General features: G+C 40.0%; 1 protein-coding gene across 1 annotated transcript in view; it reads right to left on the reverse strand.

The window, feature by feature from the left end:
- Positions 1 to 23,761, reverse strand: part of LOC114050347 (protein TOPAZ1-like) — a 75,554-nt gene that overhangs the window by 46,688 nt on the left and 5,105 nt on the right. The window contains exons 4-6 of the mRNA XM_027871944.1: positions 7,625 to 7,692; positions 4,231 to 4,358; positions 1,973 to 2,037 (exon numbers count right to left, since the gene is read on the reverse strand). Of these exons, the coding sequence (XP_027727745.1) occupies positions 1,973 to 2,037; positions 4,231 to 4,358; positions 7,625 to 7,692 (261 nt within the window). The remainder of the gene's footprint in view (positions 1 to 1,972; positions 2,038 to 4,230; positions 4,359 to 7,624; positions 7,693 to 23,761) is intronic.

Below are 23,761 nucleotides of genomic sequence, written 5' to 3' on the forward strand. Positions count from 1 at the left end.
TCCCCAAATCTGAAATGCTCTCCCGCCACCTCACTTCCGCTTCTTGGAATCACCAGCTTCCTTCTCAGCTCCTTGTCAGTACTCTTCTGTAGGGGAAATCTTGCCCGATTCCCGGGTGTCAGCGCCCTCCCCAAACATCCTTTTGTGCATACTCCCTACATAGAGGCTACAGTTTTTGATTTGTGCAGATGCTGTCCCCCAAAGAGATCTCCAGCTCTCTGAAGGCAAAGGCTACTTGGTTTTGGCCTCTGTGCCCCAGCAAAGAACACAGTGCGAGGCACAAAGTAGGCATTTACTGAGTACTTGTAGAATTTAAGGGAAGGGGATAAAAGAGAATACTGGGAAGCACTGGGGATTGAGCAGATTAGAAAGCAGACGGCCTTTCAGTATTCTGAACAAGAGTGACAATAGCAGTCTGACAGTCACATGAAAGACTGGCTTGCAACACTTGTGAGTGGGCTATAGCCAGTCTGGGATGGGGGCAATGGAGGATCCAGTCAGGGCAGTGACAAGGACACTGGATGAAGGGTTGGTGCATAAAGTATAAGGTGGGCAGAACTCACAGGACTTGGTAACTCACAGAATCAGCACAATTTGCAAGTTGGAAGGGCCCACAGGTCCCTCTAGACCCACCTGTACCTGAGCCAGAATCTAATCCAGAACATTCCCAACTAGTGGCCACTTGGCCCTCCTTCTAATTTACTGAGCTAACAGGCCAGAAATGAGAAGAGAAGGAAGTCCAAAGTAACACCAAAGTTTTGAAAATAGGAAAGGGATGGAAATAGTGAAGTCACAAGGAGGAACAAGTCTGGAGACAGAAGGGAAAGCTGGGCATAAGAGTCGTGTTTGTTTGTTTTTAATAAAAAGGAATTTATCAGTCCACATTTCCCTATCTAATCACTTCTGGTGAAAAGCTAGGCTGGGGTGGGAAAAGATTCCTGCTCCTCTGGGCAAAATTAGTTTAGGTTTAAGTATGAGCCTAATTTAAAGTAGGATAGAATCACAAAATCTGAACTTGGAAGATAGCAACAATCCCATATGATAAAGATGAGGAAACTGAGGCACGAAGAAGTTAGGCAATTTGCCCACAATCAAAGAGTTACGTACTGGCAGAGCCAAGCTGAATTATATTTTATACAAGAAATATATACTGCTTTGGTTTAAAGCTCAGTTTCTCCAACATCTGAAGTTTGTCCTCCTGGTCAGTTTTCTCCTCTTTAAGGTTCTCCAATTGGTTAACTCATGAGAAGCATGAAATGAGGGAGAGATCACTGCATTTGCAGGCAAAAGAACTGGGTTGGTAACAATGTGACCTTGGTCAAGTCATTTATTTCTGGGCCTCTCTTTCCTCATCTATAAAATAGACTAGACTGACCTCTAATATGCCTCCTCGTTTTAAAATTCTATAATCCTATTCGGCAATTTATGAAGCTATAAATATTGTGTACCAACCTAGCTCTTACCTAGCTTCTTTTAATAATAATTATCTCTAATTTTTTGGCTATTTTGCTCTTCCAGGTTTCCTCGTTAGTAAATTAAGGGAATTGAATTAGAAGATGTAAAATTATTCAAACTTTAAATTTTATTATTTCTACATGTACTCCTCAACATATACTGGGGGAACACACCAGTCCAGAAGACAAAGTCATCCATTTCTGTCCATCCTTATATCTGTTTCTATGACACTCAGAAGACCATACATTTTCCTTTGTAGTATTAGTTAACATCTCTTTCAGTCCTTCTTTCTTTAGCAATGTTTTCTGCCTCAGATACATATATGCTAGTCGCAAGAACCCTTCTAATTATCTTTTGGTAAATAGCAACAATTACCACAGTGTGTAATTATACTCATTTTCTGACATGTTAAACAAATTATGTCCCATATTTGGCCCATTGTTTAAGTTACAAAATGCATTAATACCTTTTAAAATATCATGTAAAATTATGGTGCTTTTACAATATTCTGACAAACCTTTTCTCAACTTCATAAACGTTTTCTTTTTCTTCTTTTGTTGCCACACTACCTGAAAATTTGCACTGTGAAGAGATCAGGGTTAAACACATTTAGATGAAAATGAGTGTTATTATCAGGATCATTTCCAAAAGCTATGTTTAACAGTAGGCTAATTTAAAGTAATTACCAAGCTACAATTGGTCAAAGTTCAAGAATTAATTTCTATACAGCTCTAAAAAGTCAGAGGATCATTGCATTTTTCCATTATTTTACACAGCTAGCTGAAGCAAAATAGTAGTCACAGATGAAGGAATGCCTTCCTCAAGCTCACTTTGAGCCTTGATCGCAAAAGCCCAAATTTAAAAGTTCTGATAAGTCAGGTTGTTTGATTTCTAACATTCAAAACAAAATGCTAAGTCAGATCAATTTTACTTCTCGTTTTTCAAAAACCTGTGAAATTTATAATTTACTAGAAATATTTAAATACTTTTAGATAACATGGAAAACATTTTACTGGGGGAAAAAAAAACCTCATGACTACAGTTGTTTAATTGTATGATTATTTTGCTCCAAGAAACTGTCAACAATTTAGAAATCTTTAAAGTCAGGCATCCGAGGCTCTCTTTAATATAATGTGCCTAACAAGTAATGAGACTATAGCTCTCAGGTGTTGGTTTCTGTCTTCTGGTTTTGTTTCCTATCCATAAGACATAAACGAGTGAAGAAGGAAAGCTCTAGCAAGTCATTTTTAAATTTTTTTCCTAATGAAAACCATTCTAGACAGAAAGAGGAATGTTGGCAGTTTAGACCACCCTCTATACCTCGGATTTAAATATGGTAAGTTCTATAGTTACCTATTCCTTTGTCAAATACAGATTTGACTATATGAAGGTCGCATTAGGATATCAACGCTTCTCGGACATACACAGTCTCTAAGAAGCAAAGTAGTAAGGACAAGGAGGAGGATTCTGAAAGGACACCTGTTCTTTGGCAAGTGTTAAGTCATAGAGTTAATGGGTTGGAAAACCTGAAGAATGCTGCCTCACTACAGGTTCAGCAGCATGGCACAGCACCCAAGAGTGTGGGACTGGGCATCAGGAAGATCCTAGCTCAAATCTCAATTCAGGTGTTTGCTAGCTATATGACTCCTAATCTCTTTAAGCCTCAGTTTCCCCATCTGAAAAATGTAGATAAAAATGGAAACCACCTTTAGAAGCTTGAGAAAATGCATGTAAAGCACTTTGTAAACTTAAACTCTTTATAAATGTGAGCTATTAAAAAGAAGTTTTTAAGGACTAAAAGTTTAGCTATAAAAATGAACATTAGCACGTATACTAACAATTACTACACATCAGATAAACTAATGTAACTACAACACCTCTATCTTCTACTTTGATTCCTACACAAAGTCAAAGCCCAGTGATTTTAAGTTAAAGAGAGATATATATATACACATATAAATAATATATACATGTGTGTATATGTGTTTGTATGTATATGTATATTACATATATCATTAGAAGGTTAAGTTAGATCATAAAATTTTTACTAAGAATTGTTCATTAGGTTCATACCAGTTTGGTTTTTTTTATTTTTTTTGGTGAGGCGACTGGGGCCAAGTGATTTGCCCAGAGTCATACAGCTAGTAAGTATTATGTGTCTGAGGCCAGATTTGAACTCAGGTCCTCCTGACTCCAAGGCTGGTGCTCTATCCACTGCACCACCTAGCTGCCCCTAGTTCTGACACATGTATATGACATCTTAAACTGATGTTTAAGAGTTAAAAATTTATAACCTCCTCTTTTATGAAATGTGGAATACCATAATACCATAAAGACATCTTAGTTACCTGGCATTCAGAAAAATGGGATCCGAAAGGGCAATCGGCATTTCTGTAGTGCTTACCATGTACCAGGCACTGTGCTAAGCGCTTTACTATCATTATCTAATCTGATCCTCACAATTACCCTGGGTGGTAGGTGCTAGCATTACCCTCATTTCACAGTTGAGGAAACTGGGGCAAACAAAGTGACTTGGACTTGCCTAGGGTCACACAGATCAGTGTCTGAGGGTGGATTTAAACTTAGATCTTCTTGACTCCAGGCCCAGATTTCAGTTCACTGTACCACCAAACGTAAAGCAACTGACAAGGTGGTATTTTTAAGTAGAACCAAGGCCTCCCCAGACCTAGGCGTGGGTACTATCCCTGCTCACAGGTTTTGAAAGTAGCATTATGACTAAAGAGAGAGAAGAAAGACCAAACTGTCCCCAAATACCTTCTCATCCACGTCCAGCCCTTTTTTATGCTCATCTAACTCTGCTGGTTTTTCGTCCTCAGGGGGCTCATTAGTGATTCTTCCCAAAGAATTACTCAGAACTGGAGAATCATGCTTAATCTCATTTGCTGGAAAGATGAAATATTCAACTGTAAAAGCTTCAATGGTATAGAGACCCAGTTACTTAAAGGCACAAAGAATGTTATTCAAATGAACCAAGAACTCAATGATTAAGATTGAATGGATTAATAATTTAAATATGAACTATAATTTCCAAATTAAACAGATTTCCTCTAGACAAATAACCCAGGTAGAGGTCTCCAAAATTAATCAATAGTGTAATATAACTGTTCTAAAGTAAGAGAAGTAAAAAGCTTGTAGACACTACAAAAACACTTCATGCTTATATAGTATGGCTATACAGTATATATCCATACATATAGTATGGATTTTCTTTGATAAAAAAAATCAGAAAAGTAATAGACCAGCAAACAGTATAAAACTATAAAACATTAAATTAATTACATTTTAACATATAGGAAACAACTGGATACTGATGGAGGCAAATACTTGTCTGTATCCAGCCAAAGATTTGTCAGAGCAAAAATCAAAATCGATACAAAATTAAAATAAAAAGGAGATATGAATGTGCATCTGAGGAAAATCCAATCTAACCTATTTAAACAGACTACCAATTGAAAAAAGAAAAGGAAATAGATAAAAAACAGATTACAGAAAAGCTATCATCATCTTCTAAAGAAGTTTAATATATATAAATCAACTACCATAACTAGGAGAACAAAAAGAACTAGAAACACCTCAGCCAGCAAACATTTCATTTTCTTTTCTGTCCAACTGGCTGGCAAGAAGATAAAAAAACACGTAGTTTCTTCTTGCTCTGGACCTATGATTTCATCACTGTAAGGAACTCCCGGTATGGAAACTCTCTCCATCACTGCAGATCAGTAACTTTTTTAGTAAATTACACATTTACAGAGCTGCATAGGACTCTGAAGAATTAAAACATTCACCCATGGATAAAGGAAATGAACAGGCACTTTTCAGTGGAAGAAATCCAAGCAAATATCTAGAAAGAGGGAAAGGATCTATATATCCAAAAATATTTACAATAGTTTTTTGAAGTGGCAAAGAACTGGAAACTAAGGAGATGCCCATTAACTGGCAAACACTGAATGAATGGAATCTCATGAAATATTATTGAGCTAATAGAAATGATGAAAAGTATGGCTTCATGGAAAAGACTTGTATGAACCCACACAAGGTGAAGGGAGCAGAACTAGGGGAACAATTTATACAACAACAACATAAAGGACAAAGAACTCTGGAAGACTCAAGAACTCTGATCGATGCAATGACCAACGCGGACTGTAGTGAACCAAGACTGAAGACTTAACCTCCTGACAGAGAGGTAATGGACTCCAGATTCAGAATAAGGCAAATTCTGACAGTGGCCGTGTCAAAATGTGTTTGCTTGACGATATGTATCTCCTTATGAGGGTTTTGTTTTCCCTTTTGTTTTGTTTTTTATAATAAGGGCAGTAGGTGGAAGGTGGAGAAAATAAGTGCTTGTTAATTGCAATAAAACTTCAAAGTGGGCAAGCAAAGGAGAGGGAAAGGGAGAGAACAAATACAGGATTCCACTGGGCCACTGGGTTTTTGACTATTTAAAAAAAAGATCGTCAAGAGGACATAGTTCATATACCACCTTGAAACATAACTGGCTGACTAATTCTGGCTACGCTCTTAACCTCTCAGTGCTAGGGCAACATTCTCAGCTCGTCAGATGCTGAGAAGGTGCTAAACTGCACTGGTAGAGAAAGTGCCTTCATTATAGGGAGCTCCCTACACCAAGAAAGTCATAGCTTTGGACTCCACTCCCCCACCTAAAAAATGCATTTGATCAAGCAAAGCAAAATGTAGCCTCAGAAGCTCGCAAAGCGTCTCCCAAGCATCTGTCAAAATCACAAGACGTCTTGGAAGGTATGTTAAACTTTTTTTTTTTTAAACTACCTTCTATCTAGTGATATAAAGAGAGGACTAAACCAGGGAGACACACTGGTCAGAAGCGTTCACCCCCAAGAGGAAGTCTGGTGGAGAGTCTGAGGAGGAAGTCCTCTGGATAAGTCCATTTTGAGGGTATCACTGCGCTGATTGCTTCCAAGGCCTAGAACACTACAGAGGCCTTTTAGATAAGATCCGTAATAGCTCAAGAGTTTGGCCTAACGATCCATACAAGAAATAGCAAGCGGATAAAGAATGCTTACTGTATATACCATTACGAGAAGCCAGAACACCATGGAGTCGTCAATCTATCAGTACATATGTATCTCAGACAAACACAGGAAATGGACAATGAGACAGATTTAGAATTGAGCGCAAGATAGAATGGGTTAGATTGCCTCTGGAGAGTTGTCTGGTGCTTTTAATGACTCCAAGTTTCTCCCTAAAACAAAGGCTCATTTAAAAAATAATAATATTCAAGGATGCATGTGACTATAAGTCACGGAATACAATATATACAAAGAATTAAATTTGAGAGCTACCCAAAGGGCAATGGAAAGACCCACGATAAGTGTGAACAGCTTGCAGTACATTATAAACAAGAACTGGGCAAGATGAATGGTATAAAGGATATCAGTAAAAAGATAAATATGGAAAAAAAGGCTAATCACAAAATGAGGGATGACCGATGTAGTCTACTGATCTCTCTGCATTGTCAAGGGAACTGGAAGAAGGCTCTTCTCAAGGACATCAGGTAAGGTCAAAAGTTGCAAAGGATGGGCAAGTACAAATGAATTTTAGTCAGTAGCACCTGGGAGAGTATTTGCATGATAGCACAGACCCAAGCAAGTGAAGTGACATAATTCAAACTCACTTTAACAATATATCAGTTAACAATGGATCATATGACCTCAGTAAGATCAAGCAGTTTTCTAAAAATTTTTTAAATCTGGTAGCCAAAAACGTATAAACTATGCCTTTTTCTTGGGGTGGGGAGCTAGGCGATGGGGTTAAGTGATTTGCCCAGGGTAACACAGCTAGTAAGTGTCAAGTGACTGAGGCCAGTGCTCTATCCACCACTGTGCCACCTAGCTGCCCCCTACACCACGTCTTTCAAAGACAATATCAGATTTTAAAATAAAGCTGTTAAGATATGTTCAGACTTTAAAAAGAAACCACAAAAATAATTCAACATCCAGAAAAAGTTTCCTTGAAGATTAAACTTTGAAAAAGCCCCTTTCAGATCACAAATACTCAATAGGTTCTAAAACAAATTTGTCCAAGTTAAATGAATTAATTTTTGACCAAGCCTGAAAACAATTTAAAAATTTTTTTAGTATTACATTATAATTTTGAAAATTTAAGTTATTACCAGCTATTAATGAAGCACTGGAACAGATTTCTGATGTCAATGATCCATGGTCCTGTGCCGGAAACTCTCTATTATAAAGCAAATAAAATTTGAAAATCAAAATTTATAACCAAGTGATACCTATCACTGGCTACAATAGTGCTATATGCTATATGCCTAGCTCAAACACTTATCCTCTATAAAGCCTTACCCAATTACTCCAGTCTACAAAAATATCTCCACATCCTCTGAATTACATTTATCTATACAGTTATTTGGCATTTAAATCATGGATTTTTTTAAAATAAAAAAAGCATGTAAACATATAAAGGAGTACAAAGCATTTACACAAATTCCAATTATTGACCTAGGTTCAAATCCAAATTCTGCCACTTGCTTTCTTATTATCTATGTGAACTTGGACAAGTCATGAGCCCCCACTAGTCTCAGTTTCCTCATCTCTAAAATGAGGAGACTGAACTTGACGGCTTCTCAGTCATCCTTCCCGTCATTCCTTTCAGTTCTCAATCTAGGATCTTATGTATGAGTCTCTAATTCCTCAGTAGTAGAGGAGCCCTTGTCCTGTAAATCTTTTATGTTCTCCCCCACACACAGTAGACACTCATATTGATATCTTTATGTCACATTCCTTTCTCAATCTCTCTTCCTTTCCCCTACCCATCAAGCCTAATGGAGACTTTCCAGTCGGCTCCCTTCGTTCCACCTCCCAGATGGTAACATACAACTCTGGATTTCCAGTCCTTGGTGGGGAAGGACTGACCTCTCTCCACCTCAGTCCAGCTAGTGAAGGGAGACTCAATTAAGAGTGCTTGTGTTTGGGTCCCTGGCAGCCTATTTTTTGTGTTTATTTTCTCATGCTCTTTGTTCAACAAGTATCGAGGCTGGAATAATGGATTGAGACACAGAGGAGAATTTGTGAATTCAAGAGGTCCAGAATTCCTGGGTCCAATGTTAACTGGTGGCGGAGGAAGCTTTTGCAATGGAAAGGATAACCACCGACAAAATGACTGGCCTGGCAGTTTTAACAGCAGACATGTACCAGAAATTGTTTGGACAGCACAGAACAAAGATGAAATGTAAAAAGCCTAAAGAGCAGATCCACAAACTGCTTTATGCTCTAATGTGGTGGGAAGAATGGCTACCATAACCTCCTTCCTTGCAGTCTGAACTAGCTCTTTTCCTTTTGTTTATCAATGCTGGGAAGACAGGCACACCAGGGCACTGCTGATAGGGCTGAAAATTGGTACCACCATCTTGGTGAGCAATTTGGAAGAATGCAAATAAAGTGACTAAAATGTCTACACCCAGATTTCACCACTAAGCTGATACCCCAAAGAGATGTGGAAATACAAAAAAGGGGTCAATCGCAAAATCTATTTATACATTTAATAGAAAGTCCCCATGTACACCATAATATCTATCACAGCACATTTTGGGGTAGCAAAGAAGTAGAAGTAAAGAAGAGGCCCACCGCCTGAGGAATGGCTAGGCCCATTGTAGAAAATGAATGGAGTATGACCAAGTTAAAACAAATGACAAATATGACCATAGAGAAACATGTTAAGGCATACATAAACTGATGAAGAGTGAAATAAATAGCTGAAAAACATACATGACTCCAACATCGTAAATGGAAAGAACCACAAAACAATCAAGTAAATGCTGCAAAATGACTAGATTGTTAAACAAGTAAGGCCTCAAAGAAAAGTTATAGGAAGACACCCCAGCCCACTCCTTGACAGAGATGCAAACAAAGCAGATGTCCATGGACTGAAGAACGGCAAAACGAACGATGAAATATTACTGTGCTAATATACAAGGTATGCTGAATCCTGAGAAGCATGGAAAGATGAACCGATAAAGAGTGAAGTAAGTAGACCCAAGAAAACAACCTACACAACTACAACAGTGTAAATGGAAAGAATAACAAATACAAAACAAAGTGAATGTTGCAAAAAGTAAAGAACAAGTATAGCCTCACAGAAGTGATTTCAGAAGACATATCCCCCTACTCATCCGCAGAGGTGAGGAATGCTGCGTATATTTTCAGGTTCTTTGGATGTACTGATTGGTTTTGCTGATTGTTCTCTCTCTCTCTCTCTCTTATACGGCAAGGGAGGAATTATTTGAGGGATGGAAAGCGTCTTCCCCCAAGCAGACAAAGACAAAAGCTGATACTTCTCCAAACATCATGTGATTTTTCTGTAATATAACTGTGATACCCTGTAAGATGTTATTTTAAAAGGAATGAATTTTTTATTTGGACAAATACTGAGTAAGATTATAAATACTGTGAGATTTGTGTGAATGGGGTAATTTGGTTTTGAAAAAACTGCTGAAGAAAATACTTGGGACTTTTAATGTGACATCTGGGAGGCCACTGGAAGCTCTAACACATGGATTTTATTGGAACTCAAGGCACTTGAAAGGCTAATGCCAGATATCCACCTTGAGCCCCAGATCTATCCTATGATGGACAAAAAGATGCTATTGCAGGTAGGGCTTCAGTTTAAAAACAGAAATGACTTTTCTTGGTTTCTAATGGTCATCTCTCACTCCCTTCCAAGGAAGGGCCAGGGCCTCTCTGGAGCTCAGGCCCCTACTGCCTTTCTTCCCACCTCTGGCAGAAAATGCAGCTGCTTGCATATGGCAGATAGAGGCCAGGTACTAGCCTCGAGGGATCTCTAGCTCAATGTCTGCTTTTGCTTGGTGTCTCTTTGTGTACAGAAGGATCCAGGCATCCCTAGTCTTAGCAACAGCCCCAGGATTTTAAATTGTGGGTCCCTCAATGGGAGCAGTCAGCAGGACCAATTTTTTGCATTAGCAATGATGACCACCAACAGGAACAGAAATCCAAGCTCTGGCCCAGCTGGTCAAACCTTTTTGAGTCACCTATGCCATTAGGAGCACGGCTAACTTCATTAATATGGTGGATCAACTACGGTATTGACACTCTAGTTTGTGTCACCAGTCTGTGCCACTGGGTAAAAAGAGATGGAACTCAAGTCCGAGAAGTTAGAGTACCCAGGGATCTGGGGGTAGTAGCAATGCCTGTGTGTTTTCTCAACTGTAAAATGGGAATGGGGCCTAACTCCCAGAGGATCAAATGAGGTATTTTGTAAAGCACTTAGCATAGCATCTAGCACATAATAGATACTTTCTTTCCTTCCCAGGATAAGGGGTGGTGGTGGTGAATAGGAACACTCAAGTCCCAACACTGATGGGGGATTGTCAGGTCTGGCAAAGGAAGACAGTACTTGGTCCCAATCACAAAAGATGGCACTACAGGCCTCAGGGGCACAGCTCCCAGAAGTATGGGCAGCAACAGAGGCTGGCTCAGTGTATCCCTTTGCTTAATGTAATCCACAAAGTCCCTCTACACTGCTGCCAGTTACAGTACCCTAAGAGTCCCTAGATTAGCTCCTTCCCAGGGAGGGCCTGGAAAACAAAAAAATGGCTGTTGGGAGATGGTTTGCTTTCTGGTAGCAGGCAAAGGTGAAACTGTTTATCCAGTTAGGCAGCTGATAGAGTGCTGGGTCTGGAGTCAGGGAGACAGTTCAAATCCAGCATCAGTTAACAGCTCTGGGACCCTAGGTGAGTCACTTAAACTCTGCCTCAGGTTCTTCAATTGTAAAGCAGGGATAACAGCATTGACTTCACAGAGTTGCTGTGAAGATCAAAGGAGATATTTGTAAAGCACTTAGCACTGTGCCTGGCTCATAGTAGGTACTTAAATAAATGCTTGTTTGCTTCTAGCCCATGTGGAAGCAGGCCCCATTAGCAGCAGAGAGGGTACTAGGGCAAGCCTAGTGTAGTCATTTTAAACTGACAGGGTCCCTCCACACTATCAACATTCTACCCCCAGTGGTCACTGGACAGCGATCCCAGGGAGGGCTGAGAGCAGGTTAAAGTTCTTAACCTGGTATCTATGAACTTAAAAACTAAAAAAACAAAACAAAAACAAAAAACAAAAAAACAACTATTTCAATTAATTGGTTTCCTTTGCAATCCTATTTTATGCATTTAAAACATTATTCTGAAAAGGATCCACAGGCTTCATCAGATAATCAAAGTGGTCCACAATACACAGAAGTTAAGAACCCCTGCCTTAGAGGTCCATTTTTACAACCAACCCTGTGTAGGTAGAAGACGTCTTCTTCGTTGTAACCACAATGTCCGAGAAGCTCCTTCCGGTCACTCCTTTACATCTGAGGAACCACTATGATCCTTGAAGATTTGGCATCCTCCACCAGATGTGAGACTTGATCTTTCAAAAAAGGGACAGTGCAGCTTGGGATTTCTGGTCTTTTTTCTCCCTTATTCAGCCACTCTCTCAGGGGCCATTACATTGCTGCTTGTATTTTGGTTTTGCTATTTTTCCGGTTTAATTTTCTTTTTTCAGAGCTACTTCTACAAGGCTTTTCAAATCTCCAAGGTTGGGGTTATCCAATAATAGTCCTAAAGCCATTTCAGCGGTAGAAGGTCTCTGAAAAGAGTTTTCTGAAGTTTGTGGCAGCAGGAATGTCTACCCATCTCCCACTACATGGGCTGGACTAGCTCCTTCCTGATGCAGACCATCCTGGCCACACACAGACGAATCAAGGCTTTGTCCTCGCTCAATGTCTTTGTGAACTATTCCTCCCCTATAATAGCTAAGAAATTTCTCCTTTTGTTAACTGCTGGAAGAACATGTTTCATTTCATTATAATCTCTGCACTAAGCTACCAAGGGACTGGCCTGGTTATTCTTGGTCTGCAGCATCCTCTCACAGATTGTAACAGTGATTATACGTTAAATGACTGAATCTGGTTAAGTCATTCTGCAAATGTGTACTGTGAATCTTTTATGTTTAACATCTGTGTGTAGACATAAAATACTGGTCCTGTATGTGAAACATTTTGGATACCAAGTACCTTTCTCCTAATCCCTCCCTCTGCAGCAATCTTAAAACCTAAGTTACAAGTAAACCACAACCAGGGCATGGCGATGGGTGTTTAAGGACACTGGGAAAATGACATCTAGACTGGCTTCTCCTTAAAGGCCAAGATTCCCCGGAATTTAACCTGGTCTGGTTTCAGAGTAGAAGGTCCCTTAGGGAGAGAAGAGAATACAGTACCCCAGCCTGGTGGGCCCAAGGAACAGATTATTAATGTTAGATAACAAAGATAGAAAAAAAAATCAGTTCTGCAAAAAACACCACATCAACTGCTTCTGACAACATATATAAAATTTCATACCTACAGACCTGGTCACCTATACAATGAAGGTAAAGCTTCTGAACTAGTTCTTATTGACCACTCCCTTTCATAAGTCAGGACTTTTTTTTGACACTTGGCAGCCTGCCAAAGGGAAAGTTACAGGAAGGAAAAATAAATCTTTATCCTTGTTTTAAAAGGTCTAGGGGAAAAAGACAGAGGGAGAACACTATAAACATACACACCTTAAAATAGATTTTAAAGTTCTAGGGTTAGTTATTTTCTCCTATTTAGAGCTATTAAATTTATTGGTTTTTCCTAGGAAAGAATTACAAGAGTAATGGTAGAACATTTGAAATAATATGCCCAAAAGTACTCTTAAGAAATTACAACACATTGATTGCATATGCCAAAGGTTTATTCATAAAGGTCAAGTAGGTTCTCTACTCAATTCCAGTATTAACTCAATGTCTCATAATACTGCTTTATAGTTTATTCCAAAGTTGGGATTTTTAAAAGCATTCACACAGATAACCTGCCTAAAAGTACAAACTGGGGCCAAACTAGTAAAAGCAGTTTAGTTTTGTTTAAATTTGAGGTGGAGAGAAAAAGTTTGTGCATATGTTAAGGCAATACAAGAATTAACCAAACAATATTGATTAAGTGCCTACTATGTGCCAGGGACTGTGATAAGTTCTAGGGGTTAAAAAAAAAGGGCAAAGGACAGTCCCTGACCTCATGGAGTTTATAATCTAATGGGGAAGACTATATTCAAACAAATGTATATTTGTATATAAAACAGAAGCTATAGGAAAAATAGGAAACAATTAACAGAGGAAAGGCACTGGAATTGAGAGGCTGAGGAAGGCTTCTTGTAGAAGGTGGGATTTTAGTTGAAACTTAAAGGAAGCCAGGGAGGTTGGTAGTTGGCACAGAGGAAGGAAAGCATTCCAGGCATGGGGGACAGCCAGAGAACATGCAGAAAGCTGGTCACTTCATGTGAGATTGGGGTGAAGGAGGAGAAAGTAGCAAGAAAGCACCTGAGTGACAGGAGATGAGGAAGAGGGGAATGGAGAGAGATCATGGCGGACGGCCTCGACTTTTTCCAATAAATATGAGGCAAGGTTCTCAGCTTGGTACAGGGGAAGGGTGAAGGGCGCAAGCCACAGGAAGTGGAACAGAGAGGTGGTAAAGGAAGAATAGTGGGATTGTCCAGAAGCAGTGAGGGCCCATTGAGGTGATGAAACAAATCTGTACCAGACTTCATTCAGCAGCACCTGTGTGGTCACGAAGGCCATGATGAATGGTCAGAGTGATCCGAGGCTGGGGCCTGCTTGAGGCAACAAGAGGGGCCTGGGAGTTTAAGAGATTCCCTGGTACAAATAACCAGAGGGAGAACTGTTTACCAATCCTCTGACTACTAACAACAAGTAAAGAATAAAAAAAAGGAGATCTGTAAGCCATTCTCTTGGTGGTAGTACCTTATTGTGACTCTTGGAATACCACTACCCCACTTCTGAAGAATCAAAATCACGGGGCCCAGAGGGCACTGTGGAATGTTTCTAAAGTTTGTTCACCACAAAAGCTCTTGAGGAAGTGTATGATCAAAAAAAATGGGGGGTTCCTGTCATGTGCCAAGAATGGAAAACGATGCATAATTCTAGCCCTCTTACTACTCATAAAATTCAGCAAAGACAGAAGATGATCTCAGGACACTTGACAGATAGTGGCCACAAGCCATTGTCTCCTACTAAACTTCACATTGAAGAGGATTCCAAGGGTATGAAACTGGATGGTGGTATGTGAGTTTGCTAAGTCTGGAATGCCAATGGGACATTCAAGTGGTGATGTTCAACAGGCAGCTGGTATGAGGGATGAGAAATTAGGGATGAGAAAGAGAGAGATCCTGGCTAGATACAGAGATTTAGCAATCATTTGCACTGAGATAAAGAAACCCCTGGAAGCCAATGAAATCACTAAAGGAGAGAACACAGAGAAACAAATGACAAGCTGTGATCAAACAAGCTGAAGACAGAAACACTGAAAGCCGCAGGGGCAGAGCATTCACAGAATGAAGGGCTGTGAAAAGACAAAGAAGTGAAAGAAGAAAAGAACGAGGGAAAAAACACCTCCAGGGAGAATTGAACTCAAGTGTAGACCGAATCATACTTTCTTCACTTGTTAAATCTCAAAACTATCTCCTCAAGTGCAGTCTTAGGTGATTACCATGTAAGAAAAACAATCTTAGAAGAATGACTGCTCAGCTTAATTAAGTGGCAAGCCATCACTGAAAGTTGTTCAGCCAGACAATTTAAAGAGCTATCTTTATAGGGAAGGCTTCACACTCCAAGAATAATTTACCTCAGTTTCTCCACCTATAAAATGAAGTTAATTCCTGTCATAACAAACCCAACTCTCAGGGGTGTTGCAAAGCTCAAATGAGATAATGGCTGTAAAGCAGTTCACACATTTTTAGAGTGCTATCTAAAAGTCAGTTATTCCTTAGCACTGAGCTACAGAGTATGCTTTGAATTACCTGGCGAGGGGAACAAAGATGCTCATGGTTTCATTTTGAGAAAGCAGTGGTCATGCATACTTCCAATAACACTAGGCTAACTCAGAGGGTTGGACCCCAACAAGATCAAACATGACTGAGCTTATTTCTCTACCTCTGGTCAAGTCTATGTCAAGGGCGTGCAGAATTCTGTACCAAGGCTTTTGGGTTCTCTTGTTTAAATGGCAATCACTCTAAGGGCAAGTGCCAGAGTTGTATCCCTGGAAGAGCCAAAGTCAAAGACTATCAGAGATCCTGCAGCAGCTGCTGCTGTGAGGAAGCCAAGTGTTTCAAGGTTTATTAGAGCCCACAATGAAATGAGATCAAATCACACTTAGTTGCCAAGTGTGACTGAAAGCAAAAAAAAAAAAAAAACAAGAACTGAACAACTATTACTGTGAAATTGGCCAATTATGTTCAGAGGAATCTGCTAGCTAGAGGAGTTCATTCCTCTGCAGCACACTGCAGGCTTTTCAGGGTTGGAAGAACAGCAGGAAAACCAATGGAGGGGGAAAAAACCAAACAGCTGCTAAATGCTGTTTTGGAAAGAACCTTTGTCATGTATAAGACAATACAAAGACTGGAGTACTGAAGTTAGGGAAAAGAAAATATTTAACTGATAAAATTGACTTTTTCCATTTAAGGCTTTACTAAAACATGGTAGAAATTCAAGTGCGTCAACCTGTAAGATCAAAATACCTTCATTAGACTGCTAAAAACACTCACCACCATTCCCAATGTTTTGGAGATTAACTTCCAGTGGTGCTGGAAGTCTTATCCCCGTTGAGAGGATGATGAATTCTGACAAATACTGATATACTGATGGGTGCAGCTAGGTGGCGCAGTAGATAGAGCACCAGCTCGGGATTCAGGAGGAACCGAGGTCAAATGTGACCTCAGACACATAACACTTACCAGCTATGTGACCCTGGGCAAGTCACTTAACCCCACTAGTCCCCCCCCAAAATACCGATATACCAAGAAGCAGAATTATTTGAGAATTAGAGAAACGTTCAAATGGAGACAGAATACAGAAATATCATGTTATACCATATCACGTGTCAACGAAATTTATCTGAGAGAGGGAGATGCATACTTGAGTGGCCCAAGAACTCAGATTTAAACACCATTGCAAACCTATGGCCTATAAAGCAAGGCCAGACTTGAAAAACTGGATTGTCAAAGATACACTTAATATCCAATATGATAAAAATGTGATTTCATGATGAAGGACTAAAGAATGTGTCAAAATCTTATGAACTCAAAGCCAAAACAGGTAAAACAAATTACTTTAGCAGAACAGTTTACTGCATATGAAAAGCCATTTTTAATGGAATAAAGAGGTTTATTATATGTCAATAAATTTAATTATTTTACTTTGTTCCAGGTAATGTGCATGCCACCACATAGACATAGAGATTAGAAAAGCATAAAGCATGCTACCTGCCCTCAAGGAGTTTACAATCTAATTGTAAGGCTATGACTAATGCAGAATAAGCAATATAATGGGCAACATAAGCATGTTTTAAGTATTAAATTGAAGTAAAACAGAAGCACTTTAAGAGTATAATCAGAAGGTTATCTAGAAAAGCTTGAGAAAGTAAAAAGAATGGGAAGTCATTCAAAGTCAAGAGAATATGAGCAAAGTCACAGCAAGAGAAACAAACATTCCTGACTATGTAGTAGTGAGCAGACCAACGGGCAGTGAAAGACGAGGAGGAGGAGCAGGGGAAAGGAAAAGAGCACACGCCTTGAGGGTCAGACATAGGAGCCAGACTTCTGGAAAAACTTCATCATTCACTAAATCTAGGCTGGTCTTTTCTGCTCAGCAAATGAACAAAGCTGATGAGGTAAAGTTTTAGCACAGTCAAAACTGCAGAGCTTGGGTTCTAATGAATAAAGAGAAAGGAAATCTATGGCCACTGAAAGATACCGATGTTAACTCCACAAGGTGCTGGGTTTAACTTTTTCATTAAGAGAAAGCAGAGTAATACCCGGAAATACCTGGCCTGAACAAGCTAAGCTTCAGCTCAGCCTCAACAGCTAAGTGATTCTGCACTAAAGTCACTTAATCTTTCGAGTGCCAAGTTTCTCTGCTATAAAATGCTTGTACTCTGTGTCTGATGAAAGAGCTTTGTAAAGTCTTCCTAAAATCCAGGCCGAATACTAGACACCAAGATGACAGGCACGGTATGACAGCTCTCCCAGCTCCAGAAAATGGGAAGGCCCAGGGAGTGTGGGACAAATCTAGATGTGAAAACCCACAGCAGAATCCAAGGCAGCAGAGAGACAGCAGACACCTTCTTACTGAGGTTTTCTATGGGACGCTTCTGAAGGATTTGAGGGAAACATTGAAAATGTTTCATCTGCCGGATGAATTAGAGTCGAGGAGACCATTCAGAAAGCAATTAGAGTAATATGAAGTGATAAGACTAAGTAGTAAAAATGGAGAGGAAAGACAAATAAAGAAATTAAAGGAAAAAAATTGTGATGGGATTGATGAGTGGATAGGGTTCAATCCCCATGGGTGAGAACGGGGAACACATTGTAGCTGAAAGGGATTTTACAGAACACGTAAACAATGAGGAAACAGGTCTAGAAAGGTGAAGAGCGAGATCAAGGGTCCTACAGAAAGTAAACAGCAGAGCCAGGGTTTGAAGCCAGATTCTCTTACTACAAATTCAGGGTTCTAGGGCTTAGTCCTGCATGCGGCATAGGTGGCATAATAGTTGGAGCACTGGGCCTGGAGTCAGGAACACTCATGTTCATGAGTTCAAATCTAGCCTCAGATGCTTAATAGCTGTGTGACCCTGGGCAAGGCACTTCACCCTGTTTGCCTCAGTTTCTTCATTTGTAGAAGTAGTTGGAGAAGGAAATGGTCAACCACTCCAATATCTCTAAATGGAGAGATCTGAAAAACAAATGTTTATTGACTGATTGATTACTCTGGGGTTTGAGTCTGTGTGAATGGGAAAATAGTGCAGAGACAGGATGAATGACTTGGGGGCAATTCAGTTTGAGCTAACACCCAGCTGGCTGAGTAAAATCCAGAAATATTTTTCCTATGAAGATACTCAACAACAAAATCATCAACTTTTCCTCACTATCAAGATTAGTTTTAAATACTCATTGGTCATGCACTACAAAGAGCATGTTTTTTATACAATCATAGCACACACTGTTTCATCATCAAAAGGTGGAAAACAGAATGTGGTTTTCCCTAGATCAGAGAACATCTGATGGACTAGAAGAAACATGACTTGTACCTTCATAAGCAATAAAAACAGATATAATCTGGATCTATATCCAAGGAAGTATAAGCAAAGTAAACGAGTTCTCACAAATAGGCCCTCATGACCCATCTGAACGTTGAGACAAACCCAGAGATGGAGTTAAACCCTGAGTCCAACAGTTAGCTGTCATCAGATGCCATATTTACAGTTTAAAACAATAGTGGCTTTTTTCTTGACAGCAGCAAAATGTTTCTGAAGCCATCCCTTGGCAGTGAGTGCTTTGGAACAATGACTCTGTGGTTACTCCAATGGCTCTGGGATCTCACTGATGTGGGAATTCTCTCTGATGAGGACTATAGCCCAGCCAATGCCTGCTGATGCCGTGTGACTCTGGTCCAGGTTCTCCCCAGTTTTCCATAGGGGGAGAGGGTTTTTTTTTTAAACATATCCATATTAAGAAAAGACAAAGCCCAAAACAAGTCTATGCTCCCTTTGTCCACTGCCTCCTTCCCACCTTTCTACAAATACACTCAAACCTCATCTGACCTCTTCCCTACATTTTTCTCTCCGCCAGTTCTCTCCTGGCAAGTCAAGTCCTTTGCAAAGTCATTCCCAACTGTTGCCATCTATGTAGATGACACTAAATCGATAACTACATTTTCAACTACCTGCTGGAGAGTTCTAGCGTTCCCAATCATTCCTGATATATTATCCTTAATTCACTTTGTTCCCAGACAAAAACAGCTACTTGCTGAAGCCTAATCATGCCTCACCTTTTTCTTCTCTCTGCACCTTTGCATGCTATCTTCCATGCCTGGAACATTTCCCCCCAACCTCCTCAGCCTGCTTTCCTTTAAGCCCCTGCTCAGGCGCTACCTCCATACCTCAAACAGCACCACTTAAATTTCTTGTGGGCATTAATTACAATTCTCACTCAAGTTCTTTTGGGCTTGTCTTTCCCTCCTACTAGACCATAAGCTCCTAGGTCAATAGGGTCTAGGTCTTAGTTCACATTTCTAACAATAATGCCCAGGGAAGTGTGCTTCCTCATTACTGTTGCAGGTCCTGGAGCATTGGTTCTTTGTTTCTGTTGAGGGTTCTAGCACCTTCCCAGTCACTCAGGCCCACAACGATGGTGTCATCCTCAATCCTTGCTTTCACTCACTGCACACATACAATCAGTTACAACATCGCTCGTGTAGGGACCCCCTTATTCCATTCACCTCCATCACCCTCAGAGCCCCATAAGCTCTTCTGGTGGCTACTGAAAGAGCCTTCCACTAATGGGTCTCTCAATTCCAGGCCAGCCTCTGCTCTGCTGTCAAAGTGATTTTCCTAAATGATAGGTCAGATCACGTCCCACCCATCACACACAGAATCATTCAGTAAATTCTAATGGCCCTGTTACCTTCAGAACTTTGCCCCTTCTTACCATTCCAGTCTTGTACTTTATTCGGCACCATAAACCCTCCAGTTCAGCGTCACAGACCTATTTGCCATCTCTAACACACACTACTCCATCTCCCACCTGTGCACCTTTGCACTGGCTGTGCCACAGTAATTGTCCCCCAAGCCCATAATGCTCTACCTCTTAACCTCCACCTCTTCAGTTGCTCTGGCTTCCTTCAAGATTTAGATACAAAATTTGTGCTGACTCAGCACTACTGACCACGTTCCCAGTGCTGCTGGTCTTCTAGGTCGGGAGAGGCGGCAGCTACTGGGCAGCATGCCTTTTGATCCCATCCCCTAGTCCTCTGTATTACTGGATAGTCAGCACACAGCCACATGTGCTTCCTTCCCATCCTTCTTACTGCTAATCTCATCTGCCTATGATATGGCAATGGCTCATCCCATTTCGGAAAGCTGTACCTATCAGGACTGTCTTACTCTTATCTGGCTCGGTGCAATTCTCATCTGAATCCTCAGTTGGCCACAGTGGCCAATCCACCAACGCTTTTCTGCCTTTCTCTCCTTTTCCAGACATCAGGAGTAGGATCACTGCAAACTCTAGAGGGCAGTATGGCAGGCTGAATAACTTTTCAACCCCAAATTACACCATATAGTATGTGGTACACCTTACTATTATACGCAGACATAGCACACACTGTATTATATCTTTTGTCCTACCCAAGTGTCATTACTTCCAAAGCAGATATCTGAATTTCTGGCAGCAAAAACTACTCTCCTTCTTACAAGAAGATTCACAACATGCCTGTATGGAAAGAACGTTAATAGGAAGAAAAACAGGCCCATTATAGTATTACTGATGAGGCCTAGCTAGATATCTCCAATTCAGAAGGGCAAAGCATTCGTGTACCACAGGTGAAATGGTCTCAAGACTACACTACCTTGGGATGGTGGGACGCCACCATCTATTAATCCAGTTATGAGATAGGTCTCACACTATACTTGAGATGATATAAAGCTGTGAGCTATATGGTAATGAGGCGATGAGAGCTTGAACCAAAGTGGTAGCAGTGTCAGAGTAGATAAGGGGGTATACTGGACAGATGATGCAATGACCTCAGAACTAGTCAGATGACCAGACTCACGTCATTGTTAACAGCTCGATGTTAATTTGGTAACTCTCCAGTGCAGTGCTTCCAAGGATCTGTGCTCATCTCTGTGCTGCCTAACACCTTATAAATCATACGAAGTGGAGTGACATAGCTAACGCTACTGGAGGAGAGATCTTGACAGGCTGGAGCACGGAGCTGAACTAGGTAACACGATAAATGCAAAATATTACATCTGGATGAAAAAAAGGTTAAAAAGTATAAGAAGGGCGAGGTATGCTTGGACAACAGGTTGTCTAAAACTGATCATGAGGGTTTTGTAGATTGAGAACTCAATATGCAAGAGTAGTGTGATGGGAGACAGTCAATAAAGTTGCACGAAGAGCACAGCTTCCAGAAGTAGGGAGGCGACAGCACCACCGTACTCTGCCCTTCACTTTGGCACTGTTCAGTTCTGGGTACCACAGCTGAAGAACACCTCTAGGAGGTGTGTCTACAGGAGGGTAAGGAAGGTGCTAAAGGACTCTGAGACCATGTCAGATGAGAATTACTTGGTCTGGAGAACACATAGGGTGACATGGCAGCTATCTTTCAGGACCTGAAGGGCTGTTATGTAGAGGGATTGGACTTGTTCTGTTTGACCCCAGGAGGCAGAACTAGGAGCAAATTATAGCTTCTCAAAGGGGAATGGGCTACACTGAAAAGTGGTAGGTTTCAACTCCTGGAGGCTCTTCAAGCAGAGGATGGACGACAATTCACATCAGTTATCACGTGGGTTGGATTAGATGACTACAGAGGTCTCTTCCAAATCTCAAATTCTGATTCTGTCTACCTCATAATCTGGGTCCCAGAAGTCTTCTTATCTGTTGCCAGGAAAATAAGGCTCCTTTGCCTGTATCTACAGGTGTAAAGTAGCAAGGAACTAAGGCGCTTGTCTAAGCCAGGAGTAAGAATGTCTGCTCTTAATGATGAAATATGACACTATAGCTTAGCCAAGTAAGCTCTTGATTGAATTTTTCCCCCTTATCTCTCCTTCTTTACTTGGAGGGAGAGGCATCTTCACGATGTCTATGAAATGATAAAGCCCAATAGTCATCTATTTTAGTCCCTCATATTAAGACCAAAATTAAAGGTGCTTACTACATTTACAAAAATCAGAAATCAGCATTTATACAATATTATGTTAGTAAAAGCTATTAATCCAGTCTTGAGAAAAACATGAGTTTGCCCTGGATCAAATAAAGCTAGCAAAGGGCTTTAAAAACAAAAAACAAAAAAAACCAAAACAAAACAAAACAAAAAAAAGGCAAAGAAACTGCAGACTACAATAATCAGGATGAAGAATATTAACTCATAATACAAAAAAATGTGAGATTTGGCCATGATAATGAACAGTTTTAAAGGGCAGGTTTTAAAAATCTGGAAAGTCTTGCAATTAAGTAATACCATAGAAACTACAATGAGAATCTAGCAGGTTGACACAATTTGATGACTTTGAAGTATTTGATATTTTCAAATTCCCATTAAAATATGTATTAAACAAATGTATAGATTTTTGATGAAATGTTAGTACTCCTAAGTAGATTCTTGTAAAACCAGTCAGGTCATTTTAGTCATGTCCAACTCTTTGTAACCACATTAAGCAAAATTTCTTGGCAAAGAAACTTAAGTAGTTTGCCATTTTCTTCTCCAGCTCATTTTACAGATAAGAAAACTGAGGCAAAAAGGGTTAAGTGACTTGCCCAGGGTCACAGAGCTAGCCAAGTGCCTGACTCAAGGCCCAGCACTCTATCGGCAATACCACCTAGCTGCCCTACAACCAACTGAAGTTATATCAAATAAAGCTGGACTGAAAGCAATCTATAAAACCAAGAAAGTATGTTTAAACAAAGACTGAAATAGCCATAACACTGGATCACTCAGTTTTTTTTTTTACCCCAGAACATAAGTTATTACAAATATCATGCATTTTTTGAGAAAAATGCAATAAAGTTGGGAAAAAACACTGATGTGGAAATAAAAGACTTGTTTGAAAATGGTCAATATTATCTCTTCTTTAATTCTAAGTCCAGGGATTTAGACAAGAAAAAACTCAACACAATCAACAATAAAAAAGACACAATATGAAGTTGTACATGCTGGCAGGTATCTGAATAGCAGGGAAACCCATCATCCTCATTTAGTAAGCTTCCCTCACAAGAGAATAAGGTATTCCTGCTACACTATTTCTCCTAACTAATGTCACGATTAGGCCAATACAAAACTCAGAGCCTGGGAAGGAAACAAATGAAGCACCATTCAATTTAAATACAAATTTTTTATTCCTAATTGCACTTTCAAATCAGTAAGAAATTAAATTGTTGAACACTAAAAACAAACCACTACTTGACAGCTAGGGTAACTATCCAGGGTAGGTTAGCATAATGCTCACACACCCAGTTTTATACCTATAACATGACTATCTAAATAGGAATACTGTACAATATAGTAATTTAGGCAGGGAGAGAGAAGCTAATGCTTTTCTCCTCTACAAAATTAAACTCTTCAAACCCCAGTTTCCCTCAATCACCAAAAATAGGAGATGTAGTTTGTTACATAGTTTTCAAGCTGGGTAACAGAGAGGGAAATGCATTTGAATG

The sequence above is a fragment of the Vombatus ursinus genome, unplaced genomic scaffold (genome assembly GCF_900497805.2).
Source record: "Vombatus ursinus unplaced genomic scaffold, bare-nosed wombat genome assembly UNPS02014799.1, whole genome shotgun sequence".
Classification (NCBI taxonomy): Eukaryota; Metazoa; Chordata; class Mammalia; order Diprotodontia; family Vombatidae; genus Vombatus; species Vombatus ursinus.